General features: G+C 38.5%; 1 protein-coding gene across 1 annotated transcript; it reads left to right on the top strand.

Moving 5' to 3' along the window:
• Positions 1-5266: 5266 nt before the first annotated feature.
• On the top strand, positions 5267-8883 carry LOC101470067 (olfactomedin). Its single transcript, XM_004566197.3, has 5 exons — positions 5267-5412; positions 5509-5667; positions 6172-6384; positions 6521-6653; positions 7884-8883. The coding sequence occupies exons 1-5, from the start codon at positions 5374-5376 to the stop codon at positions 8729-8731; spliced, it is 1392 nt and encodes a 463-aa protein (XP_004566254.3). The 5' UTR covers positions 5267-5373; the 3' UTR covers positions 8732-8883.
• The last annotated feature ends 5225 nt before the right edge of the window (positions 8884-14108 follow it).

Here is a 14108-nt window from a genome sequence, read left to right as displayed (position 1 = left end):
CTAAACCTGAACTGGGTAAAGCTAAGTATAACAACATGGGGAACATAGAAAACAGAACCTTACAACCGGGAATGTGGCACATGAAACACTGGGGATGACAGACAGGCATGGTACACAGAATTATACACAGACACTCCGACGAAGAACAGAGGAAACAACGCACTAAATAGACACACAAGGTAAGAAGAAAATGGCACACAGGAGGGAGACACAGCTGAACGTGGGACTCTCCAAAGTAAAACAGGAAATACAAGACAGAAAACCACAATTCCCAGAATGAAACTCAAACTAGAAACACAAAACACTGGGTTGCAGACACATGACAATGACACCTATTCTTGTTTAGGTGTGTTTGACCGTCCAACTCCTAAAAAGATTTTGCAAATAATACTAAAATGAAAGACGTTGCTCCAGGCCACATCAAGATAAGAGCTAGTCTTATTAAGAAAGTAGATCCTCTTATTGTTGAACCCTTTACACACGTTCTTTCTTTGTTCTTAAAAATAGGTATTGTACCAAGGGATTTAAAAGTAGTTAAAGTAATTCCTTTATTCAAACTTGGAATATACTAGTTTCTTTAGTAACTATCGGCCTATTTCTGTGTTACCTGTTCTCTTCAAAGTACTTGAAAAATTAGTTCACACAAGAATTTCAAAACATCTGTCTGATAGTAATATATTGTATAATCACCAGTATGGATTCAGAGAAAAAAATGCCTATGGCTCTTCTACAGGTCTACAGTAGTTAAAATTACAACAGATTTAGATGACGAAAAATATTTTCTGGGTATATTCCTAGATGTGCCAAAGGCGTTTGACACAGTTAATTTTTAAATTCTCTTAATAAAATTTAATAACATTGGAATATTGTTCTTGAATGGTTTCATAGTTACCTTTTTAAAAGAGAACAATATGTCTCTATTAATAACCAGAATTCCAATAGACTTAAACTTGTATGTGGGGTTCCCCAAGGTTCCATTTTGGACCCTCTCTTATTTTTAATTTAAATTAATGACTTTAAAAAATGTCTGTAAAAATGTACTCCCTATTATGTTTGCAGAAGACAATTCTCTTCTGTTGTTGGTTGGAGCAGATCATCGCGTGGCTTCCCACAGACCCAAGTGTGGGTCCAGTGCACCTTCCAGCCAGCTTGCCAAGGCTCGGGGGCTGGCCCGTTCCAGCTACGAGAGGGAGACTCCAGGGCATGAGCAGACATTAACCCATTTCCATTTGCATTTCTCCACAGGTCTCGGCGACTGCAGACATTGTGCCTTACTAGCCGAGACCCGCACGAGCGCCAGTGCAGGCATGTTGGAGGTGCGAGTGACTGGGACATGTCCGCTGGGAGACCCAGGGTGACCCAGGAAAAAACACTGGAAGCCCCAAAGATACACCCACCACTCACTTGGATCATGACAGAAACCACTTCTCTGGTGAGCACCATTTTGATATGCGGCCTGGCGTGATGGCGCATTGACGGCCCTAGGGGTTACCTGAGCATAAGAGGCAAATTGTTCAAAATAATTGACTATAAAATAATTGTCACACTTTCGTTTGGCTTGTTCTGAGCCCCTGATACTTTCCAGCGCCTCATGGACCAGGTGCTGTGTCCACACGCTGCATATGGTGCCGCCTATTTGGATGACAACAAAAGAATACACTTTATATAAGATATTACATCCTACATGTTGTAAAGTTTATGCTATGTGATATAATGTCATAATGTTGCTTTTTAGGCTGTGAAACCCACGGTCTGTGTGTGGTGACCGGAAGATGCAAAACCAATCCAAAAGCTGGGAACAGTGACTAATACATCTACTTTTTTCATTTAAAAAAAATGAAAAAAGGAACAAAATGAACTTCAGGAACAAAAAGTGACTCTTGTACACTGAATGCAACGAATTGCCACAAAACAGCCACAGTGTGACCAATTGCACCATTTGAATTTTATATTTAAATCTGGCTTTTGTTATCACATTTTGGTACACACCATGCTCTTTGACCATATCACATGTAGATGTATAGTCCAGTGCAGACTTTATCTTTGTCTCAGACAGTCCCACACACTCACACAGTTCTTGTTCTAATGAGAACATAGATAAGACCTATCTTTTAGTGTTTGTGTTTGTATATGAAGACAATAAGACAAAAAAAGAGCTGTAAACCAGCCGAAAGACATTTTAAACCACTTGCTACGGGAATTCTTTTGTTGAAGAAAAATTCCTGGTCCAGGTAGAAATCCCACTACAAGATCGAACTACAAGACTACAATACTGAATGTCTTTGGTTACATGTCGAAGATCAGGCTCCGACAGCTTGGATCGGGTCAGCCAACACAAACAACTTTGTGCAGATGCTTGAAAAGGAACAAGGAACTTAGTTAATAGAATTTTGTTTCTTTCCTGGACACCGTTTGCACTTTCCCATCATGCTCTTGTTTTCTTGTGCAATAAAAAGAAAAAGTAATACCCACATCTTCACCAGAAGAAAAAAAACATGTTTATTTGATTGTTTTTCATCACTCTAAGAGTAATCGATGCAGGTTTTGGGAACAGAAAGTGAACATTCTGCACTGAGAGTGTAAAATAGCCATGTGGTACAACTGAACCATTTGAAATAGATTTTAATTTCTGGGGTTTTCTACCTGTGCAGTGTGTTAGCTACTACCACATTTTTGTGCATGGTAAGCTTTGTGACTTTCATAATGTGTAAAGATTTGTTAAAATAATGCAGTCTTCACATCTACTTGTCCACACAAACTGATATGTTCCCCAAAAGGTTCAAGCTATTTAATTTATTTGTACTTTTTTATTGATTGATTAACTGTACTAAATTGGATATCCTTTATCATATTCTCTTTCTTAATTATTGGCAAAAATTAAGAAATACAGAGAAGCCGAGAAAAACAACTAGAAATCAACAACTACGAAACCCAACAGGAGGGAAAACAGAAGAGGAACTGTGTTCCTTCTTTCCGATATTGCTATCGCTCTGTACAGTTACATCTAAAATTTCTTCAACTAGACTGACAGGCATTTTTTTCTGGTTTAAATACACATATATTACATGATTGTATATATGAAATCTGCCACCCAGCTGGGGTCTTTCTCTGTTGGGTTTACATGCTGCAGATGCTGAGTGGGTTTTGTCTGGACACCCAGCATCCTCCCACAGTCCAAAAATATGCATGTGGGTCTATTTCTCTAGTAGTACCTCATCTCTTAGCTTAACTCCAGCCTCCTACTGAACATGAATTAGTAAGCAGTTAACCTTGTGAGGCCTGAGTCGTCATCAACCCAAACCCTGGCTCTGATAAGCAAAAAAAGACCTTATAGGAAAAAATGTAAAAAGTTTTTAGATGTTTCCAAATAATTATTTGTTTGTCACCTGAGTGACAAACAAATAATTAGACAGTTGAAAAATAAATTAAATGAAAAAAATCACAAACTAACCATAGGCCAAATTTCAGTTACTAAAACAAAACTGTTGATTCTTTGTTCTCCAACAAAAGCAGTCCAATCATTTTCTGCTACCACTTCAAAAACAGCTTCATGACTTTAAAAAATGTTAAGTTTACAGTACATACTAATGGTAATATTGGATAATGTGTGATATTAACCAAGACTACATTCACTTCAATTCAATTTTATTTATACAGCACATTCATTTATAAATCACTTTTGCACTAAATATTGTAAGGTAAAGATCCTACAACATTGAAAAGATAATAGAGAAAACCCTACAATCATAGGACCCCCACGAGCAAAGTGCTTTTGTTAGGGTACCTGGGTCTGGTGATCCAGTGGTTTTGATTTTGTTCATCTATATTCTGTTATATTCTGTTTATTTCTTGCTCCCCAAGTTCTTTAGTGTCTCCTTATTTCCAGTCTTAGGTTTTGTTTATATGCCTTCCCTGTGTTCAGTGTTATGCTTTTGTCATGTCTGTCTCAGTGTCATGTCCACGTTACTGCGTTATATTTCCTGTTTTACGTTGACAGTCTGTGTCCCATGTTAATGTTTTCAGGTTTGCTCCCCCTCGGTCTCGTTATGTCTGATGACTCCCAGCTGTGCTCTCCTCTTGTGTGTCATTCCTTCGTTATCCCTCTGTGTATTGAAGCCTTATGTTTTCCTTGGTCTGTGTCATGATCTCCCTTTCTTTTCAGTTTAGTTACGTTCGTGTTGAGCAATAAAACTGTTTTGAGTGCACTTTTTACCTCCTGGTGTCTGCACATTGGGTCCTCCATTCCTGCCTAGTGCACACAGTCCAGCTTTGGCAACGATGGGAGCAAAAACTCCCTTTTAACAGGAAGAAACCTCCAGCAGAACCATTCTCATGGTGGGGAGGGGAGGCCTCTGCCGTGACCGGCTTGGGTTAGGGGAGGAAGACAGGACGAAGAAACGCTGTGGAGAGCCAGATATCAATAATAACTAATAATTAAATACAGAGAGGTGTATAAATACATAGTTAGTGAAAAAGGTGACTCAAAATAATTGGTACCGTCTATTTCAAAAGTTTTTTTTTAATTATGTTGATAAATACATGTCTTAGATGTTTCTTTATTATATTTTGTTTATCGATAGCAGTCTAAACCTGTTGTAATTACAAGCTACAGCCATCTACAATCTGCTGGTGATGTTTCAGAGCTGGATAATGCAATAATACTACATCCTTACTGTGCATTCTAAGCTCTGTATTGTGAGATGTGTGTGTGTATGTGTATGTATACATATATATATACATATATATATATCACTTTATTTACAAACATAAGCTTTAACATCTACCAATACAAAGTAATACCTCTCTGCAGATGCCCATTTTTTAAAGCTTAACTTTATTTATTAATCATAAAAAAATGTTGACCATAAAACAGCTAATGACTACAAACGTCAACACTACAAGGTAAATTGTTTGAATCATTTTCTTCTGCAAGCAGCTTTTTCAGGAATCTGATTTTCATACTAACATATGATAAAAACTCAATTGCTATTGGATATAGTTTTTTTTTTCATGTGAATTTAGCTTTAAAATCAGTGAGCAGTTCATTAGACTTGCTTTACATAGTTAAAAATAGATAAATAAATGAGAAATAAACAACAACATTTTAAAAAAATGCAATACTCCTCTAGAACAAAAAAGTGAAAATGAGAGCCAATAAACTAACAATGCATAAAGAAAGTGGGCGGGGTCTTACAAACCACCAGTTTGATGTTCTTAGTTGTGTCATTTGTCCAAGTGGTTTTAAGGCTGTGGAGCAACTCATCAGTGACAGGAAGCAAACCGGCAAATTCTGTGTTTGTTGTGAGTGAGTTTTTCTAAAGAAAACAGAAGAAGACTGTGTGTCAGTGTTGGTCCATCTCAGTTTCTCTAAAAATGCTGCAGCTGCTTCTATTGCTCCTGCTGTCATCCACAGTAAGTCACACAGTATTATATGTAGTATTGTTCTGTTATTGTTTGTTTACCATGTATATAAGTCTTAAGAATTTATGCTCCTATTTGCAAAATCAGGCTGACAGCCAGAGTCAGCAAGTGTCGGGCTACAAGAAGGCAAATGCATGTGTGTGCCAGCTAAACTCCACCATGTGGCTGTTCCCTGCTCAGAAGTTTAAGTACGTGTTGGAGGAAGTTCACACCTGTGAAGAATCTCTGAATAACCTACAAGAAGAGGTAAGAACTCATCCATATGCTTTATTGTACTGAAGTAAGCTCTCAGGAACTAACATTGTATTATAAAAAAAACTGTAATACAATTAAAAAGCAATCAATCAATAATCAATAAAACATTATTTAATAATTCATTAATTATTATTACCATAATGAATACTGAGTATGGGTATAATCAATTAATCAATTTGTTTTTTTTATTTTTATTTTATTGCTATGTCTAGTTTTATTACTATGTGCATATTAGTATTGTACAGCACTTTGGTATACCAGGTGTGTTTTTAAATAAATAAATGATGATGATGATGAATCAATCAATCAATGTTTCAATATTTAAAGATGAACAGTTTATCAAAGTTACTTTATTTTTTATATCATTTCTCCAACCACTTTTTCTTTCCCCTCGAAACAATAACTTTTTAAAATTTGGGTTTATTTTTACATTGTTCCTATGGAAAAAAAGCCATGTCTTTGAACAAAGATTTTTTTTGTCTGCATTTCTTGCAGCTGACGTTCTCCAGCCAACGTCTTCCTCTGATCCAGGATCAGTTTACCAAATTTACAGTCCGGCTGGAGCCCTACAACTACCTGCACTCCCAGGGCCTGTACACAGAACTGTCCCTGCACCAGCTGGGCCAGGTGCTCAGCCAGTTACAGGTGGACATCGATGTGGTCCACAGCCAGCTTAACAACTCCGAGACACAGAAACTCTCCAAAGAGGTAGAGCTAAAATAGCAAATGGCAGCAAAATACAACAGAAAGAAATAAGTTGATGTTATACTATGTCAGGTCACAAGTGAACTGTTGTGATGTAACATAATTATAAATAGAATAATATTATATCTGTCTTTGAAAGGCTGAGAAACTACATAAACATGTAAACAAGATGCAAACAATAGACACGGTTAACATGAAGACTGTGAAGGAGAAACTGCGCTACCTAAAGAATAAGTTGGAGACCTGCAAGTCAATCCCCAAAGACTTCAGAGGTATGTGTGTGTGTGTGTGTGTGTGTGTGTGTGTGTGTGTGTGTGTGTGTGTGTGTGTGTGTGTGTGTGTGCGTGTGTGTGTGTGTGTGTGTGTGTGTGTGTGTGTGACATAGAGAGACAAGGGAATAAATCAGTTATCAGTTAATATGTTGCAATCAATGATCCCTTGTGACAGTGATTCTTAAATGAGATGGCAGGAGTGTATTTGTATTTTGGCTCTAACAAACTGAAACTAATGAGAAACACAATTTTTGTTTTTAAGATTTATGTGTGCATTCATCAGTTAGAAAAACGGAGTTTAGAAAATTCTGTGGCAGAAAAGAAAACAATTAAGAGCTGATGGTCAGGTTATATCCACATTCCAAAAGAAGCATAATGTTTTTCAGTCAAATTGAGTTGCATTCCCATGACGGCAGTACCAGCCAACTTAAGTTGATAAGTCAACTGATGTCCTTTTATGCTCCCAGTTGTTAAATAAATGGGGTACTTTTCAAAGTACCTTAACATGAATAGCATCTACAAGACCCTTTGCCACATACGTCCATGGCAACTCCACCTTATCTGATTTAACCTCCTAAGACCCGAACTCTTTATTTGGTGTCTGAACACAGCAGTATTTTTCCTCAGTACAAAAACAAAATGAGAAACAACAATTGTGCCCCTTTTAGCAAAATTTCTGTAACAAAGCAAAAAAAGTAAAAGATTTCTGAGCACTGAATGAAAAACAAAACATTTCTCTCCCAAACTGCTACTTCAAACATGTTTACACCTACTGTATGTGTGTAAAATTTTGTATTGTGGTCTAGACAAGCCAAAATGTGATGTCCACATATGTGGACACCAGGTCCTAGGAGTTTAATCATTGTCATATCTGTCATGAGTTATTCCTGTTCTGTTCTGTGCTGAGCCTTGATGTTGTTCTGCTGAACCTGCCTTGGGTTTTCAACATGTGGAATAAATAATATGTTTTCACCGATCCTCACAGAATTCAGATTTGGATTTTTGGCTCTAACTACGCATGGAGGGGTGGAGAGAACCCAATACAGAGCCATGCCACTCTAGAAATAAAAGCTTATTTTCACTGATCGTGACTGAAATCAGATTTGAGCTCCTTCCCCTTTTCAAAGCAAACACACACCCTCAGGGGATGATTAACAGCTGATGTTGATAAATGACTGACTGTATCTTATAATATGCTTCAGAAATCTTCTGATCTTTCTGTCTTTCCAGGTCAGGACAGGCACTGTCTCAAAGGTCTGATCACCAACATCAGTGACCCTATCACAGCTAAAGTCAGCCCTTTTGGTAAGAGCTGTGTCTCTGGTTCGTGGGGAAAACAAGCCCAGAAAGAGAGCGATGGGCAGAAGAACAGTTACTGGGTTCAACCTCTGCTCAGCAGCCACATCTGGGGCAACACTGTGCGCCTTTACCAAACCTATGAAGACCTCATGGCCTCAACAAACCACAGGGACTTTACATTTGCCTCATCGTACAGCCATCCCAATGCCATTGAGGGTCCCAGTGCTGTGCTGTACGGTAAGGCTCTGTACTATAACTGCTACCGCTCTGCAGACGTTTGCCGGTACGACCTGGAGACCAACGAGGTCAAACGGGTGACTCTTCCAGGCACCGGTGTGGGTTTCAACAACAAGTTCCCCTATTGTTACTACGATTGCCAGCTCAATAGTGATATTGATGTAGAGGCAGATGAAACAGGACTGTGGGCTCTCTATGCCACTCTAGGTAACCATGGTAACCTCGTGATCAGCCGCTTAGTTTGGGACAGCGAGGTGAAGAGTCTCAACGTGACACAGACGTGGGAAACGAGGCTGTTCAAGAAGGCAGTAAGTAACGCCTTCATGGTGTGCGGTGTGATGTACGCGACTCGTTACGTTAATGAGTACCGGGAGGAGGTGTTCTACGCCTTCGACACAGCCACAGGCAAAGAAGACAACTCACTAGCAATACCACTGGAGAAGGTAGCTAAAGCAGTGGCTAGTCTGAGCTACAATCCCACCAACAAGCAGATCTACATGTACAACGATGGATACTTGCTGGCCTACCAGGTTTACTTCTGATCTGAAGCTTTGTAGCTAGTTATTGTCACATGACCAAGCAAAACAAAACAAAAAAGGCAATGGCTGTTTTGTGCAGCAGCAATTTTATTCGGTCTTGCAAATGCTGAAGATAAATCATGTATGATGTACAAAAGAACAACCATAATAAAGAGTTAAGTAACAATGAGATGAAAACTCTTTATGCCCTTTTTTGCTCTCTTTACTAGTATTTTTTTAAAACACACAAAAAAACACACACACATAGACACACACACAGAGACAGACACGCACATTTTTCTTGTTGACTGTGACCAGCTAGTTAATGTATTAATGTTTAGCAGGTGACAAAAAGACATGTTAACATTTCCAAATCTTAAAAATTCCCTTAGAGTGCTGTTACTATGTAAAATGTAAATAAACCCAGGTTTGATTGCCAATACAACATAGAAAACAAATCAACAGCTTAAACTAAGAAAATGTATCATTTTAAAAAAATTGGCTCATAGTAAGGGAACAAATTGCAGTTGTACCAGGTGTCTACAGTAGGTGGCAGTGTGATCCCACTCTGGAGTGGATGAGGACAGATGTTTCCACTGCTGAGCCACGGTTTCCAGTTTCTGGCTGGCTGCCTCTTAGACACACCCAAAGCTCTGCTCCCATAATGACAGAAGCCAAACAGCAGCCTGCTGGCTCAAGACGAAACTCTGCGGTCTGCTTTTTACCATGTATGCGGTGGGACCGAGCTCATGTTTCTGTGCAGTTAAAATAGGCTGGGCAGAATCTACATGTTCTGTAATGACATGCTGGATCCTGAACATTTTGGTAACCTTTACAGATTAAGTTTGTGTTTCTTTCTGAAATCCACCCTTTCATTGTTGGTCTACTAACACTGTCACACACATATGGGAAATAATAAATGACTAAAAACGATCTAATTGCACACATAATGCTAATATCTATATATCACAGTGGAGGCCTCCAACCCTTTCAACAATTTTCCCTTTTTTGTATATCTGTGGAAAATCGCTGCATCAGATAAAAATTACAATTTTGCGTAGGAGTGCACAGCAATTTCACACTACCTTGTTCTAGTAGTGTGCTTAATAATAATTAATATCAAAATGAAACTGAGGTGGTGAAGCATAATTTTTCAAAATTACAAATGAATGCAGGAGCCAAGCGTCCAGGCACAACTGTTTAATTTGCTATTTGATGCCCTCTGAGTTTCTGTGGGCATTAAAGCTGGTATATTTTTATGCTTTTTAACGCCTGTGTTTTTTGCCGTTGCGGTTGTTTTTGTTGTTGTTTTAAATATAAATGAAATTATTTTGTTTTCCATTTGTTGCCAGAATCAGGTGACCACGTTTTCATTAAAACTAACTTTATTGTTAAGGCAAAGTGTAAGTGTTACTTATGAATCAGTAAAAAACAATCCTCTCTTGTTATATTACTTTAATGATCTTGTTATAAAATGATAACTGAAGTAGAGAGATTCGAAAGCTATAACACAGCATCTTTCAGATATTGTATTAATAAGAATTTACAGGCATATTTTAAGACACCTTTAGCCAAACCAACCTTAAAATAAAGCTAAAAGTTTTACTCTCAGTCTCTTATTTGAAAGACAGCAAACTGTCATGAATCATTGCTCCTTTTTCACAGCTTTTTGATTCAGTTTTGCGAATTACCATGCTAAACATGAGCGTGTTACCATTTACATTGGCGCTTATAATCCTCTGAACACAGAGCAACAGGCATGGCTTTAGAGCTGCAGAATCCAATTGGAGAAACAGTCGCATGAGCATTGCAGATTGCATGAATACACCAATGTCACTACCTTCAGCTTGGCTATTCATACCACAGCTTTTCCTGTAGAAAGGCAAACACTGACTCAATCGATTCCAGCAAATAAGGTGAAGATCTTGTGGAAGCAGGAAGTGAAGCTGAAGTTCTTGAATCCTGGTTTCATTACATTGTCACTAATTGTTTTGGGCTGAGGCTTAATTGATCACTTACAGAGCGTGCTCATCTATATGCCAGGAAGTTCTCATTGTGTCCACAAGGCACGATGATTGCCTGTCAGTTTCACCTTAAGTCATCATCGCATTATTACTCATAAATATGTAATGTTGCATTAAAGAGTCCATCTGATGTGCACAGCCATTATAACTTGCTACCGGTATCAAGTACAGATGATTACCAGCAAACACTGACATTGGCTGATCCTGAGCTACCGGATGATCTTCCTTACAGCACCACCAGGCAATGTTTTCAGCTTAAATCACAGGCTGGTACAAAATACAGCCCACGCATGGCTGCTTTTTCACCTTTTGGTTTCCTTTGGACTTCCTTTGCAGACAGACTGGGTTAGTGAACATGAGCTGTGTCCTGTTTGCTGGCAGAGTCTGGGAGAACTTTGAGGTACTGGGTTTGAAATATGTTAACCTTTTGTTACTTGAGTCTGCCACAACAAATCTTTTCAAAAGTGTGTAGACACGACTCAACAGTTTCTGTTTCAAACAAACACTGGCCACAAAGGCACTGTGGTGCCAGTATCATGTTTCACAAGTGATTGTTTTTACTTGCAAATTGCTGATAAATTTGCAAACCCTAGAGAGCCCTTTTGTGATCATGCATAGGTCACATAAGCACATAATGGAGATTAATTAGAAACATCTGTGTTACAAACTGCATTAAAAAGTTGTATTAAAAACTGAGAACGTGTTTACTACTTACATAGGAAATATGAAGGTAAGAGCCACTAAGGTACTGTTAATCCAATGCATCTGATTTAGTGATCGTCAGCAGACATATAAAAGCAGACATTGTGCAGTTTGCTTGTTCCTGAAAATTCATCCCAGGGTCAGACGTGTTGCCAATCCTCGGACTCTCAGACCTCAGTTAACATGTTAAATGCTAAAGTTCATAATTAGAAAATGACTGAACAAGTGTGGCTTGTCTGGAAGGATTGCCAGAATATAAAACAACAATCAAAAAAACTTCTCTCTAAAAGGAACATGGCTTAGTTTTGCAAAGTTGCATCTGGACAAACCACAACACTTCTGGAACAATGCTTTTTTTGACAGACGAGACCAAAGTGGAGATGTTTGACTATAATCAATGGCCCCGCATTTAGAGAAACCCAAACACAGCATATCAGCAAAAAACACAAAAACAGCCTACTAACTTACTAACTGACAGCATGGCAGTGGAGGGCTGATGAATTGAGTTTCTTTTGCAGCCACACGACCCAGCCGTCTTTCAGTTACCGAGTTGACCATGAAATCTTTTGTATACCAGTAAATTCTAGAGTCAAATGTGAAGCCATCTGTCTGACAACCAAAGCCCAAATTGGTCTTTCAACAGGACAATGAAATAAGTGCCAAAGAGTTATTGCCCTTTCGGTGTGTTTGCTGTGAATTTATGGCTCCTGTTTTCACCCTTGAACTGTTTGACTTTTAATTTTTTTGGGCTAGTTATGTTATTTTTTTGTCTTGTCATTAGTTAATTAATTTATATGACACCAAAACACAAAACCAGTTTCCCCAAGGTGCTTTATATTGTAAAGCAAAGACTTGAGCGTAATACGTATTTGAATTTTAACAAACTTATGGCCTCTTATCTACTGCTGCTACTACTACTGATATTACAAAGAATGACAAATATATAAATATTTTCTACATTGTGCGAAGCACTTTATGATTTATGAAACAACATGCATTGTTCACATAAATTAAAAAGTAGTAATATTTTTCACTAATTATTACATTTTTTTTTATCTTACAAGGTTTAGAAATGCAAACACTTGGCATAAAATCTGACCGTTCCTGTCCCTGGAAGTTTCCATGTCTTAGCTTAAGTGTAAGGAAATGCCATCACTTATGGAGTAGCTTTTGAAAGAATGCTGAGCAGAGTTTTCCACAGGCAGGTCTGTATTACAGCACATACATGATGTCTCAGGAGTATTAATCCCTCCAGCACCCCCCCCCCCCCCCCCCCCCCCCCCATCAGCATTAGTACCAAGGTTCTGCTTCCATCCTGTGATCAGCAAACGCTGTCTCCATTATTGTTGTTAATAGGGACTGTAGTAGGACTAGATGATACTCTAGTCCTAATACTAAACTTTAAAAAGTTGAATAAGTAACAACGGTGAAATGTTATTAATGAAGAGTATGGAGCTTCAGAATAGACAGGTGGAGTACAGTAAGACTATGAGAAGTTAATCAGATTATGGTAGCACTGCACTGGATTATTGTGTGAATGAAGACTGCTGTAGTGTGTATGCCCACAACTGTGAGTGCATTCCAGTTCAATTCACAACAACAACGACAACAACAGGGCCTTTTGTATGATAAAGACTCTGCAATATTAGAGACAGAACCCCAAAGAGCAGAGGATCCTTTATCATACCTTTAACACTTGGCAATGGTAGGAAGGAAGAACTGTTTTTTTTAACAGGGAGAGACGCGCAGGAGAAGGAAGCTCAGGGAGGGGAGGCCATCTGCTACAAGTGGTTGATGGTAAAGGAAAAGGGAAGTTCCAAATGTTCAACTTCAAGTATTTTTTTGAGCCTGGTACAAAAGACGGTTTTCAGAATCACAATATTTTGTGATCTGAGAGGATGTGCACTATATAGCTACTTCCCCCCCTTATAAGCAAATTTGCTCTTAATGGGCAAACAAGCATGAATAGCAAACTTCAGTATCAAGCAGTCCAATCTAGTTGTGAAGGCATCATTTGTTTGATCATTTTAATGGCTACTCACAGCAAAGCAGTTTGTTGCTTCTCCAATACCAGTAAAAAAACAAACAAACCCAACTTAAATCTGAGCTCTGCTCTGACTTGTTCAGGTTGTACTGATAGCAAACTTTATAGTGCAAAATCTTATCTAGTAGTTCTTCAAATACACATATTTCATCAGTGACAGTTTCTTCCCATCCAGTGGTTTTGTCAGCCAAATGTAAGATGGGGCCCTTCTGCTGTGTGAAACTTTAATTAACCAAAAAGATATTTCTTCTGCCTCAAAAGAGACTCTGCCTTCAAGTATTATTTGTGAAGCAAAAATATCCAGTCTGCCAGAAGCTGGGGAGTGAAAACAGAGCTGCACACACTGTACCAAAAGAGGATCACGAAAATGAGTTTTCCTCTTCACTAGCTCAACATCCTGCCTTTGCCATTGTTGCTGTGTTTGCACAGTAAAATATTCTGAAAGAAATGTGTAATCTTAACAAATTTCCCCGCAAGAAACAAACTGACCAAGACTAGATGTTAGCTTTGCAAGCTTTTATATGCTTACATATACTATATAACGTGGAGGCAGTCATCTGTAGTAATAACTGTGGATGTGATTGAAATGTGAGAAACACTAGACACTCCAACGTGAGGAGTGCGTGATGTG

The sequence above is a fragment of the Maylandia zebra genome, linkage group LG7 (assembly GCF_041146795.1).
Source record: "Maylandia zebra isolate NMK-2024a linkage group LG7, Mzebra_GT3a, whole genome shotgun sequence".
Classification (NCBI taxonomy): Eukaryota; Metazoa; Chordata; class Actinopteri; order Cichliformes; family Cichlidae; genus Maylandia; species Maylandia zebra.
This window is presented reverse-complemented; position numbering and strand designations above follow the sequence as displayed.